This window comes from Culex pipiens, chromosome 2 (assembly GCF_016801865.2).
Source record: "Culex pipiens pallens isolate TS chromosome 2, TS_CPP_V2, whole genome shotgun sequence".
NCBI classification, from domain to species: domain Eukaryota; kingdom Metazoa; phylum Arthropoda; class Insecta; order Diptera; family Culicidae; genus Culex; species Culex pipiens.
Genome location: NC_068938.1, coordinates 999,760 through 1,018,397, shown reverse-complemented (window position 1 = coordinate 1,018,397; position 18,638 = coordinate 999,760). Strand labels below are relative to the sequence as shown.

Below are 18,638 nucleotides of genomic sequence, written 5' to 3'. Positions count from 1 at the left end.
AAAAAATCTCATATCTCTGTATTAACTCTGCATTAGTTAAAAACAAAAAAAAAGTAGTGAGTGTTCTAAACTGCCTGAAAATATATTTTTTTAATGGGCAAACATTGACACTATTTTCAATTTGCTAATACTTTTTGATTGCAAATTAGATTTTTTTTTATAGAAAAATGAGATAAAAAAAATACAATTTTCTAAGGTTTCAATCACCATTAAAAAAAAATTACTTAGACAAATGTTATGCTCTTTCTTGAATTTTCTAAAAACATAAAAACACACCTTAAAACACATGAAAAGTAGGACAATTTGATCTTGATTTTATTTTAGAAGACTAAATTAAAAAAAACAAATTTGTTTTGCATTTTGATCTGTTTAATTGATTCCCACTTTTTATTTCGTTGTCTAATGCTGAGTCCTTAAGCTCCAAAAAGCCATCATAAAGGTTCTTATAATTTAGGAATGTGGTTCATACAAAGCTTCGGATAATCGAATCATCGACAATAGAATGTTTTCGTGTTTTTTTTCTCATTTTTAACATCTGTTCGAGTTCAGCGACCCCATTTTAGTTTGAATGAAATGGTTGATCAATTGTTACAGTATCATCTTTTCCAATATTAAATTCAATTATTTTTTGGTCTTTGAACATAAACTTGATAAAAAAACTCGAAAAATTTTATATATAAATAGGTGATTTGAAAAACCTTAGTTTCGGGCAATCGAGTCTAGACTGAGAATAAGAAAAATACTAAACAATGAAATACATCAACCTTAAATTTATGAATTAGGCACAATCAATCAGCCTAATATTTGGGATCCAAGCCCAAAACCTAGGGGATCATGTTACTAAATCATTGAATTTTGTTGCATCCAATCATCAAATGGAAAAAAATCGTAGAGGTATTTTGTTTATCACTGAAAATTAAATTATTCAACAAATTAAATTATTCAACAATTAAACCCAGCCCACTAATTTGTCAACCTACCCCAACAAACAAAACAACGAAAATTGAGTCACACAAAAACCTTGACGGCTCATCAGTAAGGGTTCGCTGAACTCATTCACGCACGCAATCGATTCCGAGCGCCCAAACATCTCGGAAGTCAATCTCAGTTGGCACTGCCCGACGACCGTCTGATTCGTTCAGCTGTGTGATGACTATTCGGCAGCGCCACCTTGGACTGTTTATTGTTTTTAGCACTATTCAGAGGGTTCTTCGATCAAGCATGGAATGTCACTAGGGTGCGCGGATGAGTTAATGAGATGCCTTAAGGTGGCATTGAGTTGCGGGGAGCTTTGTGGCTGTGAGTGCGAATTTGCATGCACACAGAAACACTATCGTTCAAAACAAAACTGGAATTGCAGTTGCAAGACGAAGAAGAAGTGGTTTAGAACGAGTTTCAAGCTTGTACTTACCATATGAAACACGCGACGATGGGCAGATTTTTCAAAGACTTGACGTCAATCTGTTGGCAAATAGAAACAGACAAATACTTGACGAATCTCTGCACAGGAAGTGGTCGCAGGCTACTTGGTTGTGAATCCAACCAACAACTACTTAATCGAGCTTATTGGCGATTGTCGAAGTTCAGGGCGCGCTCTGTTTCCGTTCGCTCATGTTCTCACAGCACAGCAGGCCAAGATAACACGTCAATAAAATTGTCACCCAGATAATGAACTCAGTAGGCGGTGGCGGGGGCGCAGAGGTAATGGCACAATTTACACCTGTTATCACCACCGAGTACGATATGCGAATATATATGGACGGGAGTGACTACTCGCGAACTGCTCAAAGGTTGCTTGGATGTCGCTTGGTTTGGGGATTTCAAGGTTCCCACGATGAGTTCATAATCATTTTACGCCGTGGTCACTAAACAAATAAGAGTAGGCTGTGTGAGAAAGTTGCGGTGAAAATCCTAGTTTCTGCGGATTGTTTTCAAATAAAGAACTGTTTTAATTGTTTCGCGTGTCGTCGATTTAAGCACGATTTTGTTGTTATTACCGATTTTCAAATCCAAGGACAAAAATTTTTCTTAGCACTTGTAAACTTCTTACTCTATAACAAATTATTTCAAAAGATTGTTGCTTATTTTTGCACTCCCTAATTCACGTTGCAAACACTTGAAGCGCCAAAATCCGTCTGACCGGCAAACGACACTTTTCCGACCGATTATCCTGGAAAACGCCGAAGGAAAACTCGTCGCAGGCGCACTACTCCAAACCCGCACACTCACACAAATTTAGTCGCTCTCTCTCAAAGTCAAAAGAGCAAAAAAAAAGGAAAGAAAAAAAAAAACACAGTTTGCGATAGCTACTACGACTAGAGTGGCGAACCCCGCGTTGCTCCCGTACGAATGTTGGTGAAGCACTGCCGGGGCTGGCCAACCAACAAGGTAGGCTTTGGCTGGCGAGTTCGCATCGGCATGGAATCGAGTAGAGCGCGCTAGCACTAACACTGAATCGCAGCTGGCTGGTTGAGTATGACGCATCGTCCGCGTTTGTCGATAGACGATGGGGGCCGTTTTGGCTTGCTGCGATGGTTTTAGTGAATTTCGATAAAGTGAGATTTTGATTTGAATTTTACAATTGACTTCCATTTCACTTAAATTAAAATCAAACATTTTGTAAATTTTCTTGATTTTTTTACCGTGCCTAAGCGCGATAATGAAAACCATCGATATGTTAGTAGTAATTACGGCTACCACCAATACTATTGCTGCGCTCACTATGTATATTAATGTTCAGTGAGTTATGGTGTTTTGATGGGTGAATGGTTTGTATTTTGATTCTTGCCCACATCGATAGATGTTGGCGATAGAAGTGTATGCGTACAAAAGACACTACAAGAAAAAAAAATGTCAAAAAACAAATCAAATCTATTAATTATACAAACAATCAAATAAAAAAAATCAAATTTACAAAATATGATAAGCCAACTACGATCGAACAAACACCAGCATATCAAATCTTCACAGCCTGCTTGATGTTGGAGATCTGAACACAGTGAGGGTGGTGGCGGCTAAGCAATTAATGAGTGGAAGTTGCAAATTAGCACGCGCACACGCGAGATGTTCGATGTTGTGTGGTAGAATATTAGAATGAGTGTAGAAAGGAGTAGAAAAAGCTGTAGAAGCCAAATGGTTTGGAAAACCCCGGGCCGGGATTGACCGAGAGTGACTTTCACTCAATTGTTTTGGTTTTTTTGTTCCAAACGCAGCTTAAGTTTAAATAGGCTTAAAATCTCTAAAAATTCTAAAAACTCTAAAAACTCTAAAAACTCTAAAAACTCTAAAAACTCTAAAAACTCTAAAAACTCTAAAAACTCTAAAAACTCTAAAAACTCTAAAAACTCTAAAAACTCTACAAGCTCTAAAAACTCTCAAAACTCTGAAAGCTCTAAAAACTCTAAAAACTCTAAAAGCTCTAAAAACTCTAAAAACTGTAAAGCTTCAAAAACTCTAAAAACTCTAAAAAATATAGAAACTCTAAAAACTCTAAAACTATAGAAACTCTAAAAACTCTGAAAGTTCCGAAAACTCTAAAAACTCTAAAAACTCAAAAAACTCTAAAAACTCTAAAAACTTTAAAAACTAATTAGCAAAACCAATCAAAGCAACCACTTGCACTTCAAAACTCGTCACTTTTGCACGAAAACCAACCAACGATGGACAAGCCGAAGAAGATTAACCGATCAAACAGCGACCATGCAGCACTGGTGAACCGCGGTTCCAAGGGTTCCGCCGCTCGCAATCCTGCCGAGAAGCCACCAGGTGCCCTGGCCTCCACCAAGTCGGCCATCAATCTCTCGAAACCGGTGACCGTCGTCAAGTCGTCGTCACGCAGCAAATTCCCGGTGAAAAAGTTGTTTGCGGAAGTTCCGCCAAAGACGACCGCGGCCGCAGCCGAATCGGCACTTCCGTCGGAGGTCACTCCGAGGAAGCAGTTCTTCCCCGCGATGGAAAAGTCCCGCACGATGATCGAGATGGGCTCGCCGGCGAAGGTCAAGCCGGAACAGGGGGAGTGGGCGTCGACTACGGCCCTGGCCGGTTCCGGAAGTGGGTGCGAGGGTGGGATGAGGAGTTCCAACACGAGCAAGTTGGTTTACGAGACGGCATTCCGGATGTTGCTCAAGTGTTGGCGCGACAAGAAGAAGCAGATAAGCCGACTTAATGCGCAGCTCAGTCACAAGGACAATACTGTAAGGTAGAGTTGAGTGGGTTTAGGACTAAAATCATCAACGTTTCTCCCTTTAGTCCATCAAATACCGGAACCAACTGCACACGATTCAATCTCTGTACCAAAACGAGTGCAAGAACCATGAAGCCGCTAGAAACGATCTGCGATCGACGAAAAAGAAGCTGGAAACGCTCAAAACCAATCTCCTAGAGGAGAAAACGTCCCACCTGTCGAAAGTCTCCGAGCTGGAAGCGTCCGTAATCCAGCGGGACAAGCTGCAGGAGCAGTTGTCCAAGATCGAAGGGGACCTGGCCAAGGCCATCATCAACTGGCACAGCTTCGAGTACCGGTCCAAGGAGTACGAGGAACGGTGTGACCAGTTGGAGAGTGAGAAGAAGGAGCTGTTGAAACAGGTGAGTTAGTCTGATGGCGGCAGGAACGCTGGCGCGACTTGAATTGGCCGTTATTAGTCACGTGGTGATGGTGACTATTTGGCGGGACAGTGCGTAATTGTGGTGCCGTTTTGTTACATGCTACAAGCTGTAGTTTACAAAGACGTCAATACGATGTTAGGCGACTTTTACTATGATTCGGGTGAATTTATTATGGGAGAATGACTCAACCGGACATGTTATACATAATAAGCAATTTTTTGGTCGCTACATTTTGGTTTGCTGCTTTTGGGGCAATTTACAATAATTTTATAATTTCTTCATTTGAATTATTTTTAATTTGGGAAAATTGGTCGCTACACCACCAGACATTTTTCCGATTATACGAATTGATTTTTTTCCGATGACTTTAGATAAGCGGGTCTGGACTGTAGCTTTATGGGATGTGAGCATACAAGTTTCTATGAAAATTTTCTGAAATATGTTCTGGAGTTTTTTTTCAAACGGTCCAATAAAAACATTTTTTTGTTGCTTTTTGGGTATTTCTGAACACTCCGGTTTCAAAAAAGACCCAGAAAGCAAAAAAAAAAATGTCTGTTTTGCGTATTGGTTCTTTTCGAAGAAAACTCCAGAGCTGTTTAAATAGTGAAATCGGCGAATTGGATGGAAATAAAATCAAGTCCTTAACTTGCCAAACAGGCGGGATTTTTTCCTACTTTAATTTTTAATGAGAACATGAGCTGACAGAAGTTTTAGTGTTATTTGAATCTGTTGTTACATAAAACTGACATGAAGAGACAGAATTGTGGTCTAAAATACGACTCAATTATTTTTCTCGGACTATTCGCACTCGATTATCAAAAGGCCTCGAAAAAATTTCATTTGCATTCATTTTTGTTTGTTGAGCTTAAGCTTAACTACGCTAAACTGCCCCTGATCGCATAAATGTCCCATATGCATTTTCATCGATTTCGAGTTATTGATGCAGTTTGGTTCAAAATTGTGTGCTCTTTCGAAAGAGCCTATAACATCCAGTACTTTGTTCTAGAAATCGGGGGGAAATCCAGTTTTTCCGCGAAAACTTAACACGTAGCCTTATGTATGGGACAAACTTCAAATGCGTTTTTCTCAGCTTGCTGTTTTTGCATATGGGACATTTATGCGAACATGGGCAGTAAAGTGATTTAAAATTTTCATCTCCAAGATAGCGGCCAATATGGCGGCAACGAAATATTGAAAAATTGCATTTTAAAATTCAATAGGCAATCAACTATTAAAATTTGACTAAAATGGGGTCGCAGAACTCTTAAAAAAAATGTCCTGATTTTATTATCCGAAGTTCCATACAAACCTTCGGATAATCGAAACCTCGGATACTCGAGGTTTCGGATAATCGAGTCTAGACTGTACTGAAGAGACATTACAATCCACAGTGGGAAAAATCGAGGCAAAAAACGGACTTAATTGATGCCGGTCAATTAGAACTCTCAACTGAGACTTTTCTGATGTAAAAAATTCCTAGGAATCGATTGGTGATGGTGAGAATCTGTGGAAATTTGCGTAAGGCCCGTTTAAGGCCGATTTACCCTGTTTTTTGTTGTTTTTATTAGTTTTAAATATGTTGCTATTTAGACATAACTTTTTCTTATCTCTTCTCTACTCCATCAAAATGAGTTTCAGGTACATTTTACGGGTTTTTATCATCACCAATCGATTCCTCGGAATTTTTCACGTGAGACAGAGTTAAAAATATTTAAAACTGATAAAAACTGTAAAAATTAGGTATATCGGAATTTTCTGCGGGTTCTCACTATCACCAATCAATTCCTCGGAATTTTTCAATTGAGAAAAAGGAATGTCAAAATATTGAACATTTCAGCAACATATTTGAAACTAGTAAAAACAGCAAAAAAAACAGGGTAAATCGTCCTTAAACCGGCCTTACGCAAATTTCCGCGGATTCTCACTATCGCCAATCGATTCCTCGGAATTTTTCACATAAGAAAAGTGTCGTTTGACAGTTCTAATTGACCGGCATCAATTAAGTCCGTTTTTTGCCTGAATTTTTCCCACTGTGCAATCCTTGATACAGTCCAGAATCGATTATCCAAAGTTTCGATTATCCAAAGTTCGTTTATCCGAAGTTTTTTTTTAATTTTCTTATTTTTAACATCAAATCCGAGTTCTGCAAACACAATTAGTCAAATTTGAATGGTTGGTTCCCTTTAAAATTTATAAATGCATTACAGTGCCATCCCGTTTTCCTCAACACCCGATTTCGGATTTTGGATTTTGGCAACAATTTCTTCAATATTTCGGATTTTGGCAACACCCAAATTTAGTTGATATTTTTGATGTCTTTATCATAAATCAATTAATTCTTTTGAGAATCAAAAAGTCATCTATTTCGATCATCCCGGGCAGACGGTAATAACAAAAATCATGCCATTTCAATAACAAATACTGTTAAAATAACAAAAAGTGTTATGGAATCTTCTTGAAAAATCCATTTTTGCATAAGGGTTTAATAACAGTTTATGTTATCATAACAAAATTTGTTATTGGTCTGATATTGGTTGAAAGCCAAAACAACTGGGGAATAAAATTTTTTGTTATGGAAGAATAATTCCAACTGTTATTCGGATGATCGGATAAGTTGTTAAAATAACAAAAAATAATAACAAAGATTTGTTCGAAGAATAACTAAAAATGTTATTAGTCTGTTTTTACAATATCAATCCAATAACAAAAAAAAATCATAACGACGAATAACAAATCTTGTTATAAATAACATAGAATGTTATTGGCCTAGTATTTTCAAATATCAAAAAATGTTATTCCCAAGTTATTTCCGTCTGCTCGGGATTACGTTATTAATGAATATTCCCTTTAGCCATATTCGTCATTATGAGGGGTTAATGATGTTTATTGGTGGTTTTAACACAAATATTAGTAGTTTTTTTACCTAAAAATATGCTTTCAAAGATTTTCCAATTTTGGTAACATAAAAATCACGTCTTGTTGACAAGAACGGGATGGCACTGAAATGATTTTATCACCGCCATTTTAAATAAAAAAAAAATGCATTACTAAATCACCGTTGTAAAAATTTACATAATTTGATTTAAGAGATGAAATATTTGAATAATGTGAATTGGAAAGATTAATATTAAATTTCATGTGATTTCATGAGATTTCGCAAAAGACCCACACTTAACGGATTCACGCGTTCTGTAATAAGAAAATAAGAAACATGTTCAGTTTTTCGAAAAAAACAAAAATGTTATCAGGGTTGGATTTGTATTGGAAATTATAATCTCATAGCTTGAAAATTGTGCACTCTATTAAAATTTCTGTGAAACACTTTTCGATTGCAAATTTAATTTTACTCTTCCAGCTTTCCATTATCAGAGGTAATTTGGTTGATAAATATTGCAGCCGAAATTGGTTATTATCGAAAGCAAATAACCTTTGAGAAAAAAAAAATGTGGTGACTACGGGAAAGTTGTTTTAATTTTTAAAAAAGGTTCTACACTAGGGTGCCCAGAATATGGGACTTTTTCTCAAAACCTCGCTCCACAAGCCGAATATTGTTTCTTGAGCTATTTTTGGACTCTGGGCCAAATATGAGCAAAATCGGGCAACATTTACCCATTGATACTCGAAGGTGAAGTTTGTATGGGAAAAATAATAAAAAAAAAATGAGAAACCCAATTTTCTTACGGTTTGGTCTGCACGGTGCGCTATTTCCATCAAATTATTCCAAAATTGAGATTCCTACTCTGCCCATGATCGCATAAATGTCCCATATGCATTTTCGTCACTTTTGAGTTTTTGATGCAGTTTGGTTCAAAATCGTGTGCTCTTTCGAAAGAGCCTATAACATCCAGTACTTTGTTCTAGAAATCAGGAGGAAATCCAGTTTTTTCGTGAAAACTTAACACGTAGCCTTATGTGTGGAACAAACTTGTTTAGCGTTTTTCTCAGCTTGCTGTTTTTGCATATGGGACATTTATGCGAACATGGGCAGTACTGGAAATTTAATGCTCTACAACTTTGTAGAACATACCAAAGATGTTAAACTCGGTCCTGAAACGTTATCAGTGATTTAAAAAAGTCATTTTTGTATGAAAAACTGTTTTTTCACAAACATTAGGCTCGGGTATCAATGGGTTAATCGCAACCAATTCCGCTCAAAATTTGCACAGATGCTCAAAATAACCCCAAAAATCGTTTTCCGCTTGTGGAGCAGGGGGTAATTTTTTCTGGGCACCCTATTCTACATACATCTGAGAAATGGTATGAATTGGGTAGCTATTGTGTTCTTAGAATTTAGCCTTGTGATAGGTCAATTTTTTTTTTTCAGGGGGTAGCAATGTGGGGTACCCAAAATTGGACCACCCTAGTGCTCATGGTTGCTTAAGATGATTCCGTCCCGTTTATATTCAAAATTTACAATTTTATTTTTTTGGTATTGCGCAATTCCCACTAACTTGGACTTCGCACTAAATTATTGCTATCGATCGCACTATTGCGACTTGTCAAACTGCCTTGGGAAAATTTAAATTTCCTTAAAAATGATCAAAGTGCTCACTCGTTTTCAGCTGTCAATCGCAATTTCAAAGTGCGAATGTCCAGTTTGGTGAAAACTGCGACTGGCAGTGTAAACAAACAACAACTGGTTGCCTAGTTTTTCAAATTGTTGTTATCAAAAGTGCGAGAAAAAACTGCGGGCAAAATCCAAGTTACAGTGCAAGGATCAATAAGGAATCCACTACAATTCGATTCTGTCGATTGGAGCATTTTCAGAGAGTCCAAATCTATCATGCCTTGATGAAACTGAAGCGTTTGTGTAATTTACTAATTCCCTAAGTCAAACAGAAAACTACTAGCTTCTTTTAAATATGCAAAACATTGCATTCCATCGCCAGGTTGATATCCTTTCCCGCCAAAAGGGCTCGTAAAGTGATGACTCACGCGAATGGAATTTCACTTTTTCGATGTATCCTTTTTCCGTTGATGATGTCCTGCCGCGTGTCCTGGCAGCGGCTGCGTTTGAATACCTCCCACTCGCACTTGGCATGCTTTCGTAACACTTTGCCTACATCCTGAAAACAAACTTGTTCGTTAGTATTTGTGCCATAGTTGACATCATCCTCGGCTCCGATTGGCTAACGAAAGGGTGGCGCGGCATTTTCCTGCCCAGGTGATAAAACGCACACTACTCTATTCATTCATGAAATTTCTTTCTCTCGGAGAGGAAAAGTGTGTTCTCTCTCGGGAAACGAAGGAAAGGATGAAAAATCATCCTGCGTTTGAATTCCAAGAATTGGTCGATCGTTGTCGGTGCTGACTAAGACTGTTGGGACACATTTGTGGTGTGGTGTGATTAAGGAGCATCGTCGATTGTGAATTTGCTGTCCGTGCTTGAGCCGCAAACATGATTCACTCTTTTTTATGTGTCCTTTTCGTGGGCTAGAACGAAACATTGTTATTGCACATCTTGCAGAGCAAGCTCGCGAGGCTCATGTGGATGTTTGATGCTGGTGGTGAGTAATGCTGCGCGACTTGTAGTGTAGAGTTTTTGATAATAATGTAAATTATGTCACTCTTGAAAGAGTCTTTTAATAAAAATAAAACATTAAATTTGTCTGGTTTCAGTAGCATTATGACCGACAAAAGTCTAGTGAAAGCCTTGTTTCAAGGTAAAATCTCAGACTGCTTTCGTTTTGCCAATGAAGTAGCTTTGAAGTATGTAACATTTACTAGCAAATTCAATATTACTACATCGCAAGCTCCTGTAATACGTTACAGTTGCTTGGTTTTTCCGTATAATTCAGAAATCGCTTTTGGGAAAATATTAATTAGCAGTTATGCAGTTATCAAGAACTGACTTCTCTGAAATTGCATTTGCGTAAAGTGCCTATCAATCATTATTTTAGCGAAATATTGGCGTCAAATTGTTAACTTTATTGAAGAATTTTATTTATCATGTTTGGTATTTTATTCCGATGAATGAAATAGATAAATGTACACTATTTTTTCACAATAATAAACATTTTTACCATTCTGTCGTGAAACTACTTACTTTTTCTGTCATTCTTGATTCATTGACTATATATATGAACATTGATTAATATAATTTGTTCCAAGGGTGTTTTTCGAAGTAGCAAAAAAATAAATTTTATGGAACTCGTTGCAAAATTGATTTTTCATCACTCGTCGTCGAACCTCGTTGGATATATGTACGACTCGTGCTGAAAAAAATCTTCTTTTTGCAACCAGTTGCATAAACTATTATTTATATTCAGGGATGCGGATGACTTCAAAAAGAACAACTACATTAATCAGAGAAACACCATGCGTCTCCATTAAACCTTATGTTTTAAAAGAGTAATTCTCCACGTTTTAAAAAATATATTTATTTTGTTAATAAGCAAAGTTTTTGCAATCTTAACTGACTTTACACAAACATTGATAAATGGCACCGTGCCTTTTAAAAAGATTTTTTTAGGCAAATGTTAAAATAAAATAATTAATATTTTGCGTGAATGCTTTTTCTTCACGATTCGCATTTGAAATACATAATAATGTTTTCTTTTATTTTTATGTATTTTTCATGTCATTTTTGATTGCAAATTTAATCTTGTAACTTAAAAATAAATTTCAAAATTGTTACAGTCACATCTTAATTTTTTTCCAAAAAATCCTTATTTTTATTTCAGCACTGCTATGGATAAATTTGAACCTTCCTTATTCACATTTTGTTTGACCACCCCGCAAAATTTAATAGTGACTTGAATTAATAAAATTTTTATTCAAATTGACTTTTCACAATTTCAGCGTAAAACTATATCCTTTTCCTGCCATTTTCGAAAAAACGACCTTCTTTTCTCTAACAAATAATAACAAAATCGGAAATAGTACTTTATGCAACAAGTTGCAAAAAGAGGATTTTTTCAGCACGAGTCGTACATTTATCCAACGAGGTTCACCGAGTTGGATAAATACGACGAGTGTTGAAAAAATCAAGTTTTGCAACGAGTTCCATACAATATTTTTTGCAATTCCGAAAAACACCCATTGAGTGAAATTTTAAGTAAAATTTTCATGTATTTTTCCAATAAATCGTTTAAATAAAAAAAAATGTTGAAAAGTTTTACTTTTCGAAACAAGTGCTGAAATGTTCAACTTTTCAGCACTCATTTCAGTGCTGAAAATTAGAACTTTTCAGCATTTATTTTGAAAAGTGTTGCTATTCGATTCTGTTATTTTTGGTAGAAAAAAGTAGGCCGTTTCATTTCTTCAGAAGGACAGGAAAAGTTGACAGTTTCACAGCGGAATTGCAAAAAAGTAGTTTTTGCAATTCCGTTGTGAAACTACTTACTTTTCCTGTCATTCTTGAACGACGAAATAGCCTACATTTCTATACCAAATATAACAGAATCGAATAACAACACTTTTCAAAATAAATGCTGAAAAGTTGAACTTTTCAGCACTTGTTTCGAAAAGTAACACTTTTCAATTTTTTTTTATTTAAACGATTTATTGGCAAAATGCATGAAAATTTGACTAAAAATTTCACTCAATGGGTGTTTTTCGGAATTGTAGAAAATGTTGTATGGAAAAAAAACTTGATTTTTTCAGCACTCTTCGTATTTATCCAACTTAGTGAACATAGTTGGATAAATGTACGACTAGTGCTAAAAAAATCTTCTTTTTGCAACTTGTTGCATAAACTACTATTTTTAAATCAATGCAAGAATGTTTTGCTTTGCCAGTTCAGAAGCTGTTAGCAACACCAAGAGTGGCAATTAATTTGATTGATTGCGGCTCGTACCTTCTTGTTGATTTCTTAACATTTCCACACTTTTTTGTTTCACATAGTTATACCTAAACGTCTCCCCAACAGCCGGAGTCATAAATGACTTTGATCGACCGCACAAAATGGTTTCGGTTTTCCCGCTCATGTAAATTTTGGCTTTTTCGTGCAACCTTTATTTTATTATGATATTATGAAGAGGCGTTTATCGAGGCGTATGTATCAGATTCTATGCAAGGGATCCTAGAACTGTCCGCCCTTTATGCTCAACCGGCTGCCTGTTTTGCTTGTTCGATGGATGCATTCCTGGAATTTTTCGGCTCGGTTCGACCTTGCCAAAAACTATACCTATAACTTCGGCTTGAGCTGCTCGAACCTTCTGCGAATTCCAGTTGGCCGTGAAATTTTCAAACTTTTTTTGCTCTTTTATTTCCTGGTAAGAAATCGGCCTGCAAAAGGGGGATAAATGATGAAGCTATCGATTTTCCCAACTGCTGTGGGTTCGGCATTGAACTTGACCGAAGTGAGCGCAGTTAGTGCCTGTGTGGTGGTGCCTTCTCTTCGTTCCGTTTTTCTCTCTATCCATTTCCGCCCGGAAGTGCAGCAGCTGCTTCGGGGGTTGGATATCGTGTACCGTGATAATTTATGCATGTCAGTCGGCTGTGAGGTGAGAGATAATGGTTGCATTCATTCATCGTGGCAGTACGGGAAGAAGCACACTTACACCATCACACATACATGGGAATACACTTTTGCATGGGCTGTCTGTCTGTCAAATGATGCGAGTGGGAGGGAAAATCATGAATGAATGTAAAATGCACCAGGATGAATTCTGGTGAAATGTGATTTGTGACCCCGTTGAGAAAACGAAATTTCTATTGATTTTCGGTGGTTTGGAATTTCCCACATTGTTTGCGCGTGTGGGCGGGTAACTACGAGTTGAAATGCATTATTCAAATCCGCACAATAATGGTTATTCTGGAAGCAAATAACTATTTAGAAAAAATCCTAAAATATGGTGTCTGTGGGAAAGTTTTACCAAATCTAATGAAGATATTAGTTCCGAGAATTGGTAAACATTTGGAAACTATTGCACCCTCTGTAGATGAAAACTGAAACAGTTGCTTTTAACCATACATTTTCACGATTTTTCCCATACAAAATTCAAAGGCTTAGAGGGAGGGGTTTCCGTGGTCAGAATGAGCTCAAATTTGGAATTTAGCAAAGTGATGGGCCAATCTTTGCTTTCAAGGAGTAGCCCCGAGGAAGCCCGGATTTGGACCAGTCTATTGCTTAGGAGTCTAGATCCTGAAATTTCATGTAAATTGCATTGAACTGAGAAATCACACATTAGGATTGAACACTTAGAGTAATAGCTTGTCTGAATAATTGTAAACTAATTAAAAAAGTCGAAATTTGATTTTCCAACATTTTGAGTGGATTTGGAGCATAACTGTTTTCTGGCAAGAAAAGGATAACTTTTGGTTTGGTCGAAAATTTGGGTGGTTCACGGTTAGGGTGTTTCCGAAAATCCTTATTTGCATAAAAAATATGGGATTTATTTCCCTTCCAAAAAGTTGAATCCAAACCTGAAATTAACACAATTCAGTGTGCAAAAATTTGTAAAACTTTGATCAATGAAGCCTCTTTTGCATCTTATGTTCTTCCATACAAGTCTCAATAAATTTTGGGGATTGGTAATAAAAAATGATTAGGAGGAGAATATTTTCTGAAAGATTTGGCTTCTTTGGCAAAGTTAAAGGTTTTTATAAGGAATATAAAAAAGGCATTCATAAAATTTTGTTTTCCATTTAACTTTTTATCTCTGAAAATTGATCTCCCAAATTATGATTTTCTTATTTGCAAAATTTGTTGATATGTTTTTGGGTAGTAAAAAGACATCTTTTGAGCCAAAGTGGAAAATCGGTTTTATGAGATATTAATAAAAAATAAAGCTTAATTAAATTAAGAATAAGAGAATTTCAATTCAAAGAATCATACAAAGTTGAAAATGTATACCTTTATGTACTTTTTACTTGACAACGATACATTTTACCAAAAACATTGTAAAGTACTTTTCGATTGCATATTGGATTTTACTTCAAACAAATGATTATCAATATTTTTTGCGAAGATTTTTTTTATTTTACAAAACACACTTTTTTCAAAAAATCGTTTCTCAACCTAAAAATCCGTTTTTTTTAATTCACTTATTGTCATAAAAAGTTAAATGAAAATGGCGATTTTGACGTGTACTTACAAGAAAACGGTACATTTTTTCAAAAAAAACGTGTAGTACTTTTCGATTGCGTATTCGATTTTGATTTTAAAGATTATTTTTAATATTTTATTGTTCTGATTTTCGTTATTTTCCCAAAAAATACCTACGTGCACTGTGGCTCAAAAAGTGTCTTTTTCAGTTCCCTAAAACATATCAAGAAAAATAAAAAAATTCAAAAATATTTTTTTACAATTCCGTCATGAAACTACTTGTTTTTCCTGTCATTCTTGAACGACGAAATAGCCTACTTTTCTGTACCAAAAATAACAGAATCGAATAGCAACACTTTTCAAAATAAATGCTGAAAAGTTCTACTTTTCAGCACTGAAATGGGTGCTGGGTGTTTTTCGAAATTGCAAAAAATGTTGTATGGAACTCGTTGCAAAACTTGATTTTTTCAGAACTCGTCGTATTCATCCAACTCGGTGAACCTCGTTGGATAAATGTACAACTCGTGCTGAAAAAATCCTCTTTTAGCAACTTGTTGCATAAACTACTATTTTACTTAGCTTTTGACTATCGAAAGGTATTAAAAAATTAATTTGAAAAACAATAAAATTATGTTTTTTTTTATGTTCAATCTATTCTAATAAGTAGTGAATTTACAAAAAATCGGGGAATGACTTTATCACGTTAACAGTCAGTCAGTTTTTTTTTCGTTGTCTTATTTGGAAAATTGAGACTTCAGATAATCGAGAGTGGACTGCGCCTTTTTCATAAAAGTCTTTATTATAATCTACCAAGCATGGTCAATTTTGTATTACCATCCCACAAAATTGTACGGAGCCTTGCATGGAAACTCTATAAATTTATATCAACAATTACTTATTGATAAATCGCGACATTCTTTGGAGTTACTGTTATCTCTATATATATAAAAAATTTCGACGGTTTTGTTCGAACGCGAATCAGTTCAATACGGAGCGTCAGATCGAGTTGCGTTGGGTTCGTAATAGTCCAAGGAAGGTTCTTACGCCAAAAAGTTACAACTTTGGCCACTCCGGAACCGATTCCGGAAAATCTGCAGATTTTATGGGAAAAGTTACGTAAAATCTAATTTTGATCACAGGAGGCTGAATAAGCAAAAATGTTAAAAACGTCAACAAACGAAAAAAGGCAGAACGAAGTTTGTCGGGTAAGGCTTGTAAAAGATAAAAAAAAACATCAAATGCTTGAATAGTTTTTTTGCATGTACGACTCGTGCTTAAAAATCTTTTTTTTACAACTTGTTTCATAAACTTCTATTTTGTATAAATCATTTCCCCTGCAAAGAATGAGGCTAATTTCATTAATTTTTTATCATTTATCATTTATTTATCACTATTTTCAGATTGATCAACTTGAGGAAAACTTCAAAAATTTCGAGCGAGACTATGAAAACTCGTTGCAGGTGCAAACCAACAGTAACAAGGTGTACGAGGTTCGATTGGAACACCACCAAAAGTTGCTAGAGGATGCTAAAAAGTCGGTTTGCATCAAATTGATATTACAATTGATTGTTAACTATATTTTTCCTTCTAACACAGTCAACTGGAGCTGCGTGAATCAGACTGCGAGCTGCTGAAGGAGTGGAACGTCCGGCTAGCGGAGGAACTGGCCGCGGTCAAGGGCAGCTATCACGCGACCTACGGCTATCGAGTGCGGCAGTTTTTCACCAATTTGCCCCGCAAGCCCGGGTTTTACGTTCAATACGCGCTGTATTTGTTTGTCCAGGGCGTTCCGGTGCCTCGGAGTCGCGGAAAGCGGGTTCTTCGGCATGGGCAGGCCGTGCGACGGATGATTGCTTGATTTGAGAGTGGTTTGAAATTTGGTTTATTTGATATTTTTAGTTTTTATCGATTTTTTGATGATGATGCTCGGCATTGAGGTATGTGATATTTTTTAGTGATCTAGATGATATGAAATAAATATTATAACAAAACAAAATAACTTTTTTTTTTGTTTAAATTGTAATGGATTTGTGATATTCCAGGAATTGCTTCAAATTTGTTACTGAGGAATAATAAATGGGTTTTGTTTATTTGGTTGTATTTTCATCTTTAGTATTTCAAATAGCTGTACGTTTGAATCGCTCATGGAATAATACTCATTGGTTTCAGCAGACTAAAATGGGTTCAGGAAACTGTTTCTAAACAAGGAAATCGAACGCTTTGGTTAATGTTTCGTTTCTAACTTAGTAGGCGGCTTGCCTGCAAAACTGAAACACTGGAAGCTTTTTTCTCCTCTCTTTTTCGCAATGTCTGAAAGCTTTCGACCATCCGAACGAACGCTACAATTTTATCGCGCATGCATAGTAGGCGAGGGGGAGCTTTTCCCTATCCCAACTCAACTAGCGACACCTTTGTTCTCAACGCTTGCTGCGATCGAGGTTAAACTCTTGGAACATAAACTTTTGATGGCTTTTTTGTGTAGCTTGCTTGAATTATCACAGAATCAGAGTTTTATTTTTGTGTGTTTGTTTTCGGATTCTATTTGTTAGTAATTATTACAAGTTTGTTATTATTCTTTTTGGAATGAATTGTTAGGGTTCTTTGCTCAACCGTTTCCTCTCGTTTTGTAGATTGAAATTCAAAGAAAAAATAAAATGGACAGTATATATTCCGTATATGTAGAATACTAAGCTTTCTAACGCTTTGTAACATTCGGTTCATTTATGGCTTCCCGCGATGGCTGATACGTTTCGAGTGATTTTTTTTTCTTCGATGAGTCAATAACGGTTGATTCTACTAAACGCGCTGCACTGCTCCTAATCGGCTACGAATCACATGTTTGTATTATTTTTCATTGCTACTAGTATAACTTACATGCTGCTGTTTTTTTTAATTTACTTCTACACAATTCAACACACATTGCTGTGCCTGTTTTTATCAAAGTTGTTACTTTTTATTAAATTGGTAATTTCTAAACATCCCTACAATTTCATTTTGTTAAGGCGCATTTTTCAAATTTGAATGAGATCTCGCTTTCTTTTTTTCATTTTGGCACTATTTTAAACAATTACGCGCGCGCAGGGAGGGATTTGGGGGGAAAAACTGCTGGCATCACAACTTTACTACGAGATACTTCACTACACGATTTATGTCATTTTTGGCACAACATGTTTAAAAACCAACCTCGGTTTTGTGCCTCCTCGTCAAAAACTAATGAGGGTTGTGTGTGTGTGTGAAACTGCAGCTAGGCAAATCTATTTTTTTGTTCTTTTTTTCGAAGAAGGCTCTTATTAGGGTATGATGGATAAAACTTGGAAAATGTTGTCTAGTTACCTACTCTGGAGAGGGGGCAAATGCTACGGATTACAAATTAGTTTTCGGTTAGTAGTTTTCTGTTCTTCCCTTTCAACTGGGACAATTGTTGGACAAATGTTACGGAATTGACAAATATGTTTTCTCTTGTCTGCGTATGAAATAGTTTTGGTCTTTTCATGGTTTTTCAACAAATTTGCTTCAAAAGTTTGTGCTTTCTTGTGACAATTGGAACTCTTTCTTCAACAACAAAGATCATTGATGCGGCTTTTTTTACACCATTCCGAAGCCCTCCGTGCCCTCGCTGGTGGCGAACACGAGCGCTCGCTCAAACTGCTCGTAGCTCTCGTAGTCGGGCAGGCAGAGTTGGTTGAAGCTGAAAAAGGATTAAAGTTTAGTTTTTCAAATAAAATGATAAAACCATTGTTTTTTTAAATGTGAAACATTTTACACTCGAGGTCCATTTTTTGATATCTCGTGACGGAAGGGCGGTACGACCCCTTAAATTTTTGAACATGCGAAAAAAGACATGTTTTTCAATCATTTGCAGCCTGAAAAAGTGATGAGATGGAAATTAGGTGTCAAAGGGACTTTTATGTAAAATTGGACGACCGATTTGATGGCGTACTCAGAATTCCGAAAAACCGTATTTTTTTCAACGAAAAAACACACATAAATTTTTTAAAACTCTGCCTTATTTCGTTACTCAACTGTAAAGTCATTTTAAGGA

The 18,638-nt window shown here is 36.2% G+C and overlaps 3 protein-coding genes across 8 annotated transcripts in view; 1 reads left to right on the top strand and 2 right to left on the bottom strand.

Annotated features, from left to right (window-relative positions):
- Positions 1-2,318, bottom strand: part of LOC120419053 (embryonic polarity protein dorsal) — a 28,428-nt gene extending 26,110 nt beyond the window's left edge. The window contains exon 1 of one of the 2 annotated variants that reach the window (XM_039581620.2): positions 1,412-2,318. The gene's annotated coding sequence lies outside the window, so the exon portion shown is untranslated. The remainder of the gene's footprint in view (positions 1-1,411) is intronic. The other variant, XM_039581624.2, reaches the window with a different exon arrangement.
- A 1,289-nt stretch (positions 2,319-3,607) lies between these two features.
- LOC120419035 (uncharacterized) lies at positions 3,608-18,151 on the top strand. The gene is made up of 4 exons (XM_039581600.2): positions 3,608-4,193; positions 4,249-4,584; positions 15,997-16,130; positions 16,193-18,151. The coding sequence occupies exons 1-4, from the start codon at positions 3,660-3,662 to the stop codon at positions 16,452-16,454; spliced, it is 1,266 nt and encodes a 421-aa protein (XP_039437534.1). The 5' UTR covers positions 3,608-3,659; the 3' UTR covers positions 16,455-18,151.
- Positions 16,827-18,638, bottom strand: part of LOC120419034 (apoptosis-resistant E3 ubiquitin protein ligase 1) — an 82,669-nt gene continuing 80,857 nt past the window's right edge. For all 5 annotated transcript variants that reach the window (XM_039581594.2, XM_039581595.2, XM_039581596.2 and 2 more), the window contains one exon: positions 16,827-18,284. In XM_039581594.2, coding sequence (XP_039437528.1) covers positions 18,182-18,284 — 103 coding nt within the window. In that variant the 3' untranslated portion in view covers positions 16,827-18,181. The remainder of the gene's footprint in view (positions 18,285-18,638) is intronic.